The 14,191-nt window shown below is 43.0% G+C and overlaps 2 protein-coding genes across 5 annotated transcripts; both read right to left on the bottom strand.

Moving 5' to 3' along the window:
- Positions 1-895: 895 nt before the first annotated feature.
- slc7a6os (solute carrier family 7 member 6 opposite strand) lies at positions 896-4,823 on the bottom strand. Its single transcript, XM_053853350.1, has 5 exons — positions 4,396-4,823; positions 3,312-3,638; positions 2,578-2,784; positions 2,215-2,365; positions 896-1,649 (listed from the first exon to the last, which is right to left on the bottom strand). Exons 1-5 carry the CDS (start codon positions 4,582-4,584, stop codon positions 1,516-1,518), a joined length of 1,008 nt encoding a protein of 335 aa, XP_053709325.1. The 5' UTR covers positions 4,585-4,823; the 3' UTR covers positions 896-1,515.
- A 325-nt stretch (positions 4,824-5,148) lies between these two features.
- LOC128752258 (adhesion G-protein coupled receptor G1-like) lies at positions 5,149-12,943 on the bottom strand. Of its 4 annotated transcripts, none has more exons than XM_053853308.1 (14): positions 12,850-12,943; positions 12,532-12,746; positions 12,398-12,436; positions 12,250-12,301; positions 11,911-11,998; positions 11,692-11,823; positions 9,763-9,915; positions 9,655-9,703; positions 9,505-9,596; positions 9,307-9,425; positions 8,930-9,201; positions 6,735-6,837; positions 6,355-6,662; positions 5,149-6,286 (listed from the first exon to the last, which is right to left on the bottom strand). In XM_053853308.1, exons 2-14 carry the CDS (start codon positions 12,581-12,583, stop codon positions 6,171-6,173), a joined length of 1,575 nt encoding a protein of 524 aa, XP_053709283.1. In that variant the 5' UTR covers positions 12,584-12,746; positions 12,850-12,943; the 3' UTR covers positions 5,149-6,170. The 4 variants fall into 4 exon arrangements, with proteins under 4 accessions (XP_053709283.1, XP_053709280.1, XP_053709282.1 ...); XM_053853305.1 differs by having other exon boundaries at positions 5,150-6,286; positions 12,398-12,457; XM_053853307.1 differs by having other exon boundaries at positions 5,150-6,286; positions 12,398-12,457; positions 12,532-12,584; positions 12,850-12,939.
- Between the last annotated feature and the right edge of the window lie 1,248 nt (positions 12,944-14,191).

Here is a 14,191-nt window from a genome sequence, read left to right as displayed (position 1 = left end):
TATTTGGTCACTGTTGTGTTGTGGGGGAGCAGGAGACCAAGAGCCACGTGCATTTGTCTCCTGTCATGATGCCACAGGGCTCTGAAGCTTCATGAGGCAGTGTCCTCCTTTTCAGAGCCCAATGGGTGGCGCTCTTAGTTTGAAAATGTGAGATTTAATTGAAATTGAATTCAAGAGTGACATCTAGTGGCCTCAGAAAATTAAGATGACACGCATCACATCTAGCTTTGTTACGGTCAGACTTGATGGGAGAATTGATGGCTCAGTGGGGCATCATAAAACAGCACTGCAGGGTTGATGAAACAGTGTCCTAATTTTAAGATAGCGCTCTAGATTTAGAAATGATGTGAGGTTTCATTGAATTCATTGTTCGAGCCATTTTACAGCAGACAGTCCCACCAGGTGGCCTCTGAAAATCAGGACCCAGTGTCTGAATTTTCAGAGCTGCTGGGTTAAAACGAGTCACTATCTATACAGCTGGTAGCGCCATCTAGTGAAGATTAGGACACTTGCTTGATGAAAAAAAAAAAAGTACAACCCTGTTTCGCAAACTACAGAAATGTAATAAATAACACCTAAATAAATGATGACATTTTTCAGTAAGTGGCTTAAAACGACTTTTTCTGGGCAATATACAGAATTTAACTGAGGTCAGACTCAACTAGCAGAGTCACATCTATTCTCTGACGTCAGATTAAAAATAAAAGCCACTATTTGTATTTTTTTCTGCATATTAATATAAAAATCTACCCCCCCAAAATCTGGAATTGAACTGCTTCAACATTCAAATACACTCATAGCGTTTTGAATGGCAGGCGTCACATGTTTTGACAGCATCCACATCAAGCCATTCATTGTGACGTCATGAGAACTGTGTCTAAAAAAAAACAAAGAAAAAAATCTGTTTTACATTTATTGAAAGCCTTTTTATACACATCTACATATTTACAAAATCTTTTCAGGCATTCACGAGAATCTGTACGTCCCACAAACAGGAGTACAGTTCTGAAGCAAACTCTCCGTTCCACAACAACACAACACACGTATGCAAACAGAAATCTAGCGCACACACACACGGCTGTACGAACACACACTACCATGCACAGAAACGCAAACGCTCTAAAACCTGGAATCGCACGCGGTGCGAGACGTCTCACTAACAAAAGTGTCAACAAGCACAAAGCATACGAGGCGCACCACACCGATGTTTCTAACGCACATCCACTTTGGAACAAACGCACACACAAGTTCACTTCACCACACATTTAGAAAAAAAAAAAAAGCACGAGGCCCACTCCGTCGTCTGTGTGGCAAAGAGCCGGAACAGGGGGCAACTACACTGATTCCTGTTGGCACATTAACACTCCGGTTTTGAGTGCTACACAGTTGCTACAATTTCTGGAAGAATTTTGGAGTGACGGAAATCTGGTGCCAATTCTTCATGAACACAGAGGAGGGGGCGGGAGTGTGGCGTTGACTTCAACAGGAAATGAAGGAAATCTGCTTGGTCAGCGATCAGTCGGAATCATATTTGTTGCCGGCATCGTCATGCTCCTCGTCCTCACCGCGACACTCCAGCTCCTGCAGCACGTCCCGCTGGTAGCGCTCCCAGCTCCTGTGGCTGTACGAGTGCTCCGCCTCCCAGAAAGCTGCACACAGACACATGCTCTGCTGTTACGGAGGCTCAACACGACATTTTGGGTGGACACAAACAATGACAGTTCCCGTAGGTTAAAGGTGAAACACACCGATACAATGACAGTCTGCAGGTGCACATTGACAATGTTTACACCACTAACACTTTTCTACTGATAAGCCATGGATGAACAATAGTCCTCACGAAATACATATTCACAGTCAATGCTGACAAATATTGATGGCTTATCCTTACTGATAAAAACTAATTGGTAACAACTAAATGCACTTGGGAAAAAATATTTTCAAATACAAAACACATCGATCATCGATCACGGCAGACCAGAGACAAAACTACATAATTTCAATATCATTTCTTTTACCTTCAGTTATTTCCTGCACATTGTTTTATAGCCACTAGTTTTTATTTTATTTAATTCCACTTATGTTTTCACTCATTTGTTACGAGCCAAATACTGACAATAAATACTCTCAATTATTAAGGAGTGATGGGTTGATGAGGTTCCATGAAACAGTGCCCTAGTTTTCAGAGGCCAACAGAGATGAACAAGCACGTACTGCCGTAGCGCTCCTCTCTGTCACTGTCACAGTCGGAGTCACTGTTTGAGTCGCTCTCTTCGTCAGGGTAGTCGTTCCTCCAGTTGCTTTCCATGTTCTCATCGTCTTCGTCTTCATACACCTCCTCCTCATGAACTACCAGGTCAGGAACCTGAGATCACATCAAAACAAAACCATGTGAGAAAATAAAAACTTTCTCAAGCAGCGGCTACAAAGCCAACGCTGTCATAGCATGTAGACGCCATGACAGTGATGACGTGGACTCTACATCATTGACCATGACCAACTCCACAGAGTCTTCATTCACTCACTCACTCTGGGGGTCAGCACTCATTCATCTGTCCGTCATCCATCCACACACACCAGTTCTCCCTCGTCAGCGTACGCCCGGACGGACAGGATGTCCTGGATCCAGCCTGGCGTCACCGACTCCTGGTAGTACAGATCGTAAACGTAGTCGTCCTCTAGATTCCGCTGCTCTTCGGTCGCTTGGTCCCCAGAGATGTTGAGACGCTCACGCAGCAGCTTGGTATTGTTGCACAGGATCACCTCTGGGTCCAAGGACTGAGTCTGTGGAGGGATGGAAAATGGTAACAGCTATCTTAGTATGGAGTAAAACTGACTGGGGAAAAAGTCTCTGTAATGTGTCATGTTGTTCAACACAGTAAAGAAAGCTGTCAAAAACTGTTGCTTGGAAATGTGTATTTTTGTTTTATATATGTGTGTGTGTGTGTGTGTGTGTGTGTGTGTGTACTACATTTGATTTATATTCATTGTTGTTACACTTCACATCACAACCTTAGTGTCAAAAACTATAATATAATATCTACAAAGAAAAAAACAAAACAAAATGGAGGTTTTCTTCAGGGACATCAAAATTGTCAGTAACTTAAAACAGGATGACAGACAAAACCCCATGACAAAGCTTCTCACAGGAACTACAGTATTTTATAACAGTCATTGATCCGTTTGTGATCCAACATACTAGGGTGCGAAGTGCATATTGACTAATGGCATCTGAAATGACAAATACAACAGAGCAGAGGTAAATCTGAAGCACAAGCCAAAGCCGAACTTATGCAAACGGACGAACTCACCTTGGCAGCGGACTTGCTTTGATCCACGTCCTCATGAACCAGATCCACCACCTGAATTTCACCCAGACCCAGCCATTTCTCCTGACGCTTCTCAGTTTTCTCTGCAGCCTCTGGATCTGCAGTGTGAGCGTCCTGGGCCTCGGGTGGAGTGGACAGACCTGTCCTGTGACTGGACAGGATCCTGTAGCGTTCCTCTTTGCGAGTGCTCCACTTTGTGCTTCGCAGGTCCCCTAAAAGCCGCTGAGAACTGTTGGCAGACGGGCGCAGGGCGTGAGCCACGCGGGGCCGGGCGAGGGCGTGGCGGACTTGTGTCTGGACAGGAGCATCCTGGGGAGGAGAGAGAGAGAGAGATGTCAGGGAGGTGGAACATCAAGAGAAAGCATCTCATTTCAAGGGCATTACGTAGCAGAACAAGTGCACCTCAGTTAGAGCTCATGAATAAATGGCATAAAAAGAGAAACAATGTCACAAAACAGCCATCATTTTGTGATAAAAGCCGACCATGGCTATTTCAAATCAAGTAGATCCACACGCATAGACATAGATTGATTTTAGAGATTACAAATGTAATGAACAACAAGCAGGCCTTGGATTGATGAGGGAAGTCAGTACACGGGAGCAAACGTCCATTCACTAAATTGAGCTTATTCGCTTGCTCGCGTCTGAAACCTACTCCAGCTCAACATAGCCTTTTCATTCAGTCACATGTTGCGATTAATGGTAATAACCAACACAAGGAGCGCTCCGTTTGTCCTGCCACTTCTCGTTTGCAAACAAATACATTAAACTGATACGCGCGGCGCTCGAATTCTGAATCGCAGCACAAAACCTCCGTTAAAACAACGGCGGGTTTTGATTCCAACCACGCTACCATGAAGAGAGAGTTTGGAAATATAGCGAGCGTCATGCTAACAACAGTTAGCATTAGCCTCGTAGGCGGATTTTCTTTATTCGAGCCATATCTGCGACACGCGCGCATTATTAAAGTGAGGTTGACGGGTTCACACGCATTTTGAGACACGTGTATCGATTGTGTTGCCGGATCAGACTCGATCGGTTGCGGTGCCTCAAGCGGGCCTCTCACCTGTGTCGCTACGGTGGCCACGAGTTTGAACACGGTGTTCTCCACTTCGGCTTCAGCGGGCTCTGGTACCGTCTCGCCGGGACTCTGGGCCGACTCTGGTCGGATACGTTTGCATGCCAGCAAGAGCGCATCCGCGGGGTCGGTGCCCCGTTTCCTCTTCACTCGCAGAATTGTCGTGTTTGGATCCATGTTGCCTCGTCTGGCTCGGTCTGGTTTGTCTGAACAACGTCTTTACTTCCGGTAACTAAGTACGTCACAGAAGAGAGCGCGCGCACTCAGTCATGAGGAGCGCGCACTGATGTAACGCCGAGTGTTTAAGGACGCTAGTCCGAAAAAGTTTTTTAAAAATACTCATCTCCTTTTAACCAACTCTCGCCTGGAACCGTTTCAACCAAAGACCAAAGCCCCTATATCTTCACGATGCCCCATTGATATGTCCCTTGTTGAGCGCCTAGTGACGTCACCGATATTGGAAGGCTTCAAAGGAAACTTCAATCAAAGGACCAGAGCCCAAGCTGTACTTTTTGGCGACTCAAATCAGAACTATAAGTTTACATTTTAAGGAATGCAATTTGTATTTTTTTAATTCAAGTTTTTAAAACAGTAGCCTTAAAACATGCTATTCGCCACGGAGCCTTGGATATATTCCAGAAAGTATATATATATATATATATATATATATATATATATATATATATATATATATATATATATGTGTGTGTGTGTGTGTGTGTGTGTGTGTGTGTGTGTGTGTGTGGTCTGTGTACTACATTTAGATTTATATTCATTGTTGTTACACTTCACATCACAACCTTAGTGTTATTCCAGACAGTCAACAGTCCCGCAATAACTCTTGCGTACATTAATGTCAATTCGTTTCTGACGCTTATTACTTTCACCAGAAGATGGTGCTGTTGTAACGCAAAGTAAGATTGATCGGTTGTTTGGAAACTTGGCCGTCATAAATTGTGTGTTAATGTCGGGGGGGGGGGCGCTGTGTCCGGACTGCATTTGATTTGCTGGAAAATAACAGACCGCCGGTGGTGACCTCTGTTTCAGAAGGCAAGGTCAAGAGTGGGGACCAGCACAGGCGATTGCACAGAAACTAAAATTTGATAAACATAAAATACAAATAAAGTGTGGAAGTTAATTATTTCTCACAAAATAGACAATATTTTCACAAAAGAAAACAGAAGAAAAACAAACATTTAGAGTTCTGCTAGGAATCTTCTTGAACGTGTACGTGTGCATTACGTACTTGACTGAGCTTAAATGCACCACACAGAAAGGTCTCTGTAGCTGTCTGAGCATAGAATGCACTCTCACACAAATATAGGCGGATGGTGTCAATGTTCTGGCCTGCTCAGGCTATTCTGTGCCAAGTCATTAGCTAGCAGTTTTATCAGAATATGCACCTGAGTTTACCGGCGGCTCTTTCAAAGGAGGACGGGTTGAGTACGTTTCTGAAGTGTTAGGTGGATGTTGCATTATTCCACCTGCGGTGGAATCTCGCCAAGAAGGTAGGAAGTGGCACGTACTGCCCGGAAAATGGGAGCGAACATAGGTCCCTAACCAGTGGAAGGTCAGGACAACCTTATCAGTGTTTACAAGAAATCTGCAACCAAAGTGGCCCGATAAGGAGGAGGAGTTGTGGTGTGTCTTAAAGTTGAAACCACCTACATCCTGTTGGTAAGAACACAGACATGAGTCACTGAGAAACCAGAGACTTTGTTTGTACAAAGGGCCAGCAAATGGCCTAATATACAGGAAGGTCTTCAATTGTTGAAACTAGTGGTCATCATCTTCTGTGAGGAGGAGCCTTTCACTGTGGAGTTGTCATCAGTGGAAGCCTTGCGAGTCATGGCCACGCACCACAGGAACACAAACACACCTGAAACGTAAATCAACAATGCTCCCTGTTGCCTTGAAAAGACTCTTAAACGTGCGTTCCGCGCTGACCTTGCAGAGAGTTGAGGATGGTGAAGACGTAGACCCCGGCGGTCGAGATGAAGGTGACAGTGGTCAGACCCCAGGGTAAGCCCACCACGCAGCTGAGGCCAAGGACTGTAGCGCAGCCTTTTAACAACCTTTGCCAATTCTCTTGGTTCCTCTCCTTCCAGATGCTTGGGGACCGTCTCTGTCCAAACATCTTGTAACACACCACCCCCAACATGCAGCTGTTGCACAGGATGACCAGGCAGGGGTAGACCACAGCTGTGATGTAGATGACCAGAGAGCTGTGAGGGAACTTGCTGCTCATCATGCATCTGCAGGAGTCCCAGCCCAAGTTAATACAGACGAGAATGTACAACATGATCACAAGGAGACTGAATATTCACATTTTTGTGGATGAATTCTGGTTGTTGGAATCTTTGTATGGTAGAACATATCTTCCATAAACGCCTACAGATCCACACACCACCACAATCAGGGTGGAAAAACCTGCAGGGAGACAACAGAGGCAAATGAAGAGCATGACAGCGTCACAGTGTCTGGTCACAAGACTTCTTTATGTCCTACTTTGATCAAACACATCACTTGGGCTTCCTTCAGATGTTACTGACCCAGACAGAAAAAAAAAATCATTGTGGGCTGGGAGGGGGCGGATACGTGGATTTGTCCGGCACATGTTCAACCTGAGCTTGGGGCTGGGCATGTCCCCTCAGCTGTGGAAGACATCCTGCATGGTTCAGCACTGGACTAAAAACACGGATGCTATTTTCAAAGAAGGGGAGAGGAGGCTGTTCCTGCTCAGGAGGCTGAGGTTCTTTTGGAGCGCAGGGAACGTTCCTGAGGACCTTCTATGACTATGCGGTGGCATCAGCCATTTTTTATGGAGTGGTCTGCTGGACGGACAGCATTACGCACAGGGACAGAAAGCGGCTGGACAGAGTGGTGAAGAAGGTCTGCTCAGTCCTGGGCTGGACTTGGTGGAGGAGGTGGGAGACAGGAGGACTGTGGCCAAGCTGCCATTCATGATAGTCAACCTGCCTCACCCCCCTCCAGGACACCCTGTTGGCACGGGGCAGCACTTTCAGTACCAGGCTGATCTACCATCCATCGAAAAGTTAGAGTGAGCAGTCAAGCTGGTTATAATGGAGCAGTGGAGAAAAAAGGTGGGTTTTGCGATTGTGGCCAAATGGTGGGGCACAGAAACATGAACATGTCCAGTTTTGTAGTCACACTTGTCCTCTCTCGTAAAATGTGCCTACTAAATTACTGTAGCTCTTTCAGAATGGAGCCGAATCAGCATTCGCGGATTCCATTGAAAATGCATTGGAGCTCAGTGGCTCCCGCTTGAAAATCGCGGCAAATCGTTTAATTTTTCAATTTCAACTCGCCATCCTGGCGAAACCATGGATTGTGGACACATGAAATTCGGCTCAGTTAGAGACAAAAGCCTGAGGATTCTCACAGTGTGCTCGGTTTTGGCGCAGTCTGCTATGGCTTCTGAGATCCAGCCATTTGTTTGTTGGGGGAGTAGGTAACTCGATCACTGAAGCACAATGATTCAGCATATTTTTAAAAGTAATTATTATCCATGTATTATCTATTTTTCTTATAACTACATATATTTTATTAATTTATTTAGTTTGTCATGATATATGTTTATATATTATGTGTATTTATTTGTATGATGTTGTTTGATAGCTTGCAACTTCACTTTTTATACTGATGCTTTGTGGACGTATTTGATGTTTGTTGTGTATCTTAAATGCATTTGGAATCTAAACTAATGTAATGTAATCTAAAAAAAATCTTTCAGGGCAAAGCCTTATAAGCAATAAACCAATAGTGAAGTTCGTTAGAGGGCGGAGCATGTTCTCATAGAACTGGAGTTACATCCATAACTAGTATATGACCTCATCCAACCTGGCATTTCTTTTACTTCATAACAACATAAAGAACACAACAAAGCATGGATATTATAATGGTCTGCTGGCTTTACAGAACCTTCCTAGACCCAGATGAAATGCAATCATCTGGCCCAACATGCCAAAGACAAGAATGTTGTGATTGTTTTTCAAGCCAATGTTATTGCCCTAAAAAAGCACGCTTTGAGGAAAGTTCTCAATTTTGACATTCACCGGCTCCTACCTTAGAGTGTAGGATTACCCACAATGCTTTGCATATTTTCAGCCAATAAAAAATGGCGTCTAATGACACAAATGTAAGTATTTTCATTGTTAATGGTATAAATATCATGAAAACCATTGTGGGATCTTAGCCCACTTGTGATTATTTACCTTATTGTTGCATGACATTTTATCATGACACTTTTATTTTACATTCTTCTGTCAATCTTCTTCTGAAATGACCCTTTTGCGCAATGCTGCCCCCCCACAGTCTGAGGACGTATCTGCATGTAAGGGCTGTGCCGTTACTAAGACACACATAGCCCTAAACATTTGGTTTTGAGGGCTAAGGTTGAAGGTTAAGATTGAGGATTAAGGGAGGAATTGGAAGTCTCCTCCACTCCTTGTTTATCAGATGTTATGAGGACTGTTTGATCTCTGATGGATAATTCACTCACCCCATCCCACCAAGCTGAGTTTGAGCAGGTATTTCCTGACATAGATGTTAAACACTCTGACCAGGAGAAGATAGAGATGAAAACCCTCGAGAGCACTCCAGGTGATGGTGGCCATCAGAGACCAGTGGAGGACGAGGCCAATGGTCCGGCAAAGCCAACCGTCCTCATCCTGCCAAACCCAGAAACTGGACAGCAAGAAGCTGAGGTGCAGGAAGAGCAGCGACACGGTTAGATTCATGTGGATGCCGATGGCTTTCTCCGGACGCCGCTTCCTGGAAGAAAAGAGTCAAGTTCTGTAAATGTAATTCCAACGACGTCCTTTGCACTCACTACAGGAGGAGGGGAAGGTGACACCGGACAGAGGAGCAGAAACTCACTGCAGACATGCATAGATGACCAGTGTGGCGATGGTGAAGACGACCGAGAGCGAAGATCCCACACATGTGATGTAGCTCAAGTTGACAGCATCCTTTTTACTCACTGATATCACTGGGTTCTGTGTCGCGAGATGAGAGAAGAATTCAGATGAAAAGTAAATGCTGTTGTGGAATGGAAATGCTGAGTCAGCTGGTTACCACCAACACCGCAAAGAAACTCAGATGGTTGCAGCTGCAGACAAATTTGCTTCCAGTGTCACTTGTGTTGCAGCCATTTGTGCTCCATTCTCCTGAAGCACACACTGTTATTGCTGAGTTCGTGATGCTAGTAATGTAGCCGCTGCCTACCTTCTCCGTCCGCTGTCTCAATCCAATAAACACATGTTCCATTTTGTACCTGAAAGCAAAGAGTGATGTGAGACATGGCCAGGTGCCGAAAGTGTTTGTTTTTCATACCTTTCTGTTGTGTTGGAAGGTCAATCTAATGGGTTGGGGGAGGTTTTGGACCGGACGCCTTCCAGCTCGGACCACCAGGACATTCCCGTTCATAACAGCCTTGGGTAAAGATTCGGCCACGAAAATCCGACTTCTGGCTGGTTTTTGACGAAGCTGCATGATGTCAGAGCGTTAAAACAGTGTCATGCGGCCTGCTTGTTCATTTACTGTCCATCAACACAACAACCTCTTGTTAAACACAAAAGTAAGGAACCGTCAGTGAAAACAAAACGCACAAAATACTGCAACAAATTATCTAACCAATGAAAACACATATTTTGGTGGTTTGGTGTTTAGCAAAACAATAGATTACTTTGAGAAAAAACACAACGCCACGTGAGAAGCACCTGCAAACTACTACTATCACACAGCAGAAACAATAACACAAAGCAAAAAACACTGAATTACTCCACAGCTCACCAAATGACTAAATATTCCAAACGGTAACTATTTATCGCATACTATTCCCCGAATTGTATCTATTTCTTGAAACAAACTGAAGACAAATCAACGCAGGTCGGGTTGTTGTACAAGCAATGAACGTGGAGGTAGAGTGACACCAAATGGCCCATAAAAGTGAGTATACGAGCCCAAATTACATTAACGAGTTACAACATTATTATGATTAATTACAACAAAAAATAATTTAATTTAATTTAATTGAACAATTTGCTCTCCAGACAACAGGGAACCTTTGTCAGTGCAGGAGTCCCTGGTCCACTGATCCCACTGATGCACAAGACACGTGGCAGCTAGGATGATAACAACAACAACAAACATGGAGGAATCATCCCTGAACAAAAGCAAACAGATGCTTTTGTTTGCTTTTGTTCAGGGAGGTTTTTCACTACACAGTGGCCAGGGTTTCCACTACTCTGAATGGACTCTGAAGACTGGAAATTCTTATAACATTGAAATTCTTATACAAATCTTTTCAAGACATTAAAAGAGCTTTAGTTTAAATTAGGTGATATAAAAACTTGAATATAGACACCATCGTGATTTATTGTGCCGTCGTCAAACTGATGCAAAATAAACAATATTTTGTTGTTTAACTGTATGTATGGCTCCATCATTTGATTCAGTCATATACCAAATTCATTCAAATTGAAAAATGTGGCTTTTTGTGGCAAATATTCTAAAACCATTAAACTGTGATTAATTAATCACAAATTCTCTAATTAACTAGATTTTTTAAAAATATAATCCCATCCCTAGTAAAAAAAACCTTTCACCCAAGTATTGGATGCACTGCTGAGTCTGTATATACAGTAGATCCGTGAATTACTTTCCTGTGTTGTGTCACAAGTTGGACTTTGTCATTCGTCTGATCACACAGACCATATTGGATTAAATACACAAATTAATAACACCTGGAAAAAAAGTCACTCGAAAAAAAAAAAAAAAAGATTAACCAAGGTCATTGAGGGCTGCACAAGCTGGTTTGTGGTTACTAAGAAAAGATCAGAATCAGGACAACGTTAAAACTGCCTTGTGAACCAACATGCACATTGACTATCCTGTCCTCACATCAGATACTTGAAAGATACTTAAAGCCTTATTTAAGTCAACATATCTCATTTCATCATTCATTCACCTTATAAATGACCTTTCTGCATGATGGAGGGACGATGCAACCTTAAATAGCTTGTTTCACAAGCGGTTTTGTCGCAGTCTGCTACGGTTTCTGAGAAAACCGGCTTTTGCTATGATATGGCTTGTATCTCATTTGACAGTTGTGGATGAGTGCTTTCATTGAATGACTAGGTAACTGTTTGTAACTGTGAGTATGACGCTCCACCATCAACCAGAGGTGGTGCCTGGACCTGCTCTGGTCCCTTGAGGGCCTGTTTGAGACCCCTGAGGGCAAAACGACTCTCATTTGCTGACCGTGAAATAGGTGCTGTTGAGCACAGTGACGACCAGAAGCACCTCCTCCTCCGACGACGCTGCCCCTCTGCTCCTCTGAAGAGCTGAGGATGGGATGTGGACACGATGTACAGGGGTGGGACTCTCCACGGCCTGGATTCCATCGATCAAAGCAAAACCCGTTTTTATTCCATCATTATACAACCAAATCCTTGAAGGTTATTGACTTTCTATTCTCACCTCATCACTCGTGTTCACATGCCGATAAATGAAGCCAGGAGTGAATCGACGCTTTACGTAGCAATTGGAAATTTTTTCCTCGTAACAGCTGTTGGGAAAGTAAGAAAGGAATCCTGATCCTGTCTCACATTCGTCACAAATGGTGAAAGAAATAGGATGAAATTGAGGCTTTTGAAAGCATAGATGTACAGACACGCAACGTAATATACAGAGACCTCTGAAGATGCCAAGATCTAAACTAAGCTGAGGAACAGACACAGCCAGTCACTCAGAACAACCAAAGGCAGAAAAACTGTAGTGGATAGATGGAATTTTAAAAGAACACGATAAATGATTCACCTGGCACGAAAGGAATTATTTCTGAGGCAGTGACTCCACACCAGTTCGCAGTCTGAGGGCAGAATATGAGCTGATGTTATACAAGTTAAAATAATAACACGATAATATCTTTTCTAGTTCTAGTTGTGTTTCTGTCATGGTCTCATACCTAGTTGAGTTTCTGTTTCTCCAGTCCCTGCATTATGTCCTGAATTCTCAGATTCACTCCCTCAAAGTTAGAATCAATACATCAGTCATAATAAATACATTTACAGGTATTGAGAAGAAAAGGGTCACTCTCACCTGAGGCCTGTGTAGGAATGAAAACAAGCAGCAACATAAGAACCAGCTCCATCCTGCTTGTGATGTTGAAAGGGCCAATGCCAAAAGACAGTTTCAGATCTACTTAGATCACAAGCATGTGGGGAGCAGACGAATTGCACAAAAAAGGAAGTGATTCATTTTCACGTTTCCTGGGCGACCAAAGATGACAATTTTTCCCCAATTTGAAGGGCAACCTATGAATACCCACAGTGAAAATAACATCCAATGAAATGTCATCAAACTTGCAAAGAAGTTATGAAAACAGAAAAACACTGAAACAAAAAAATAGATACTTACAAAACTGAAGGAATATATAGCCATGGATATAGAATATTAGATTGAGTCGCAGATATGAGTATAAGTGTGTGTGCCTCAAAAGTATTAAGACAAGAAAATGGGGAAGAGTGGCAATAAAGGAAGTGAATCTCTTGGTTCATGGTGTTATGACATCAGAGAAGGGGTTGCTACTACGTGAGAAGCAATAGATGGCACTGAGACAGCAAAATAACCAAGGACAGATAGGAGACGCAGAAGTGATACCAGAGAAGGCGGAACCAGCTCTGTTGGGCTGCTTGTGTTTTTCACACTCGCCATTGAGTTTCACCCAGTTTGGGTATATGTGGTCAGTATATTCGCCTTTGGCATTTTGAATTCAACTAGATTTTTGTTTTAAATTTTTTTTTTTATGTTGAAGTCTCTGCTCTGGTCCAACCTAACTCATTCAAACAGTTCTTATTTTAATTTTTGCTATTTCATTTTTCGGGAGAACGTGCTCTTCCTCTTGTTGTGGTGGGTGTTCGCAGTTTCATATCGTCTTTTTCAAATGCATTTTTCTCACGTAATACCAAGCAACAGTAGCAATAAAATACTCTCTAGAACAGCGGCCACCAAACTGTACCAGAAAGGGCCGCAGTGTTTGCAACCAACCAGGTGTCAAATAATACTATAGCTGCAGGTGACTAACAATTAGATTCCAGATGAAGCTGTGTGTGCTGGATTGGTTGGGACAAAAACCCAGAGCCACTGCAGCCCTAACAGTTTGGTGACACCTGCTTGTAAAATAAAGTATTTATTGCTGATTCAATGTAGTATCTCATACTTCTGCAGAATAAACTGCATCTTAAACATATTTTAATGTTGTGGGTAAGTAAATAAAAATGTCATCACCGGACACCTTCAGAACAACTTGTCAACCGTCCTTGGACCATCTGGACATTACGAACAGTGAAGAAATGTATTCAAATGTAAAAGTTGAATTTTGGTGATTAAAAAAAAAAAGTTCAAGACACGACAAGGACATGACGAAAAATGGCAAAAATGACACGTTTCAAAAGTAAGAAAATTACTTGAAAACAACATGTCTGGAATCCTTGGACCATGTGAACATCAATGAAAGTGAAGAAATTGATTCAAATACAAAAATTAAATTTGGGTGATTAAAGGTTTTTTCCAAAGTCATCCGCCATACCTGGATCATACGAACATCAGGTGAAGTGAAATTGAATAAATTCAAAGGTCAACTTTTTGTAATTTGAAACAAAACGACAGGGCAAAATGTCGGCTAAACGACAGGGCTTGATGTTCACATGGGCCATGGGCATCCCCTAACTACTATGGAGAGAGGTGGTCACTCACTGGT

This window comes from Synchiropus splendidus, chromosome 1 (assembly GCF_027744825.2).
Source record: "Synchiropus splendidus isolate RoL2022-P1 chromosome 1, RoL_Sspl_1.0, whole genome shotgun sequence".
Lineage (NCBI taxonomy): Eukaryota > Metazoa > Chordata > Actinopteri > Syngnathiformes > Callionymidae > Synchiropus > Synchiropus splendidus.
Note: the sequence above shows the minus strand (reverse complement) of the source record. Positions and strands in the feature narration are given on the sequence as shown.

Bases quoted from the DNA above. Each gene is read 5' to 3' on its own strand.
- slc7a6os (XM_053853350.1), bottom strand. From the start codon at position 4,584: ATGGATCCAAACACGACAATTCTGCGAGTGAAGAGGAAACGGGGCACC. The intron at 3,639-4,395 runs GTGAGAGGCCCG...TCTCCTCCCCAG, and splicing joins TGGCCACCGTAGCGACACAG to GATGCTCCTGTCCAGACACA. The intron at 2,785-3,311 runs GTGAGTTCGTCC...ATCCCTCCACAG, and splicing joins AAAGCAAGTCCGCTGCCAAG to ACTCAGTCCTTGGACCCAGA.
- LOC128752258 (XM_053853305.1), bottom strand. From the start codon at position 12,583: ATGGAGCTGGTTCTTATGTTGCTGCTTGTTTTCATTCCTACACAGGCC. The intron at 12,458-12,531 runs GTGAGAGTGACC...TCTAACTTTGAG, and splicing joins CATTCCTACACAGGCCTCAG to GGAGTGAATCTGAGAATTCA. The intron at 9,916-11,691 runs GTCAGCAAATGA...GACATCATGCAG, and splicing joins TCAACAGCACCTATTTCACG to CTTCGTCAAAAACCAGCCAG.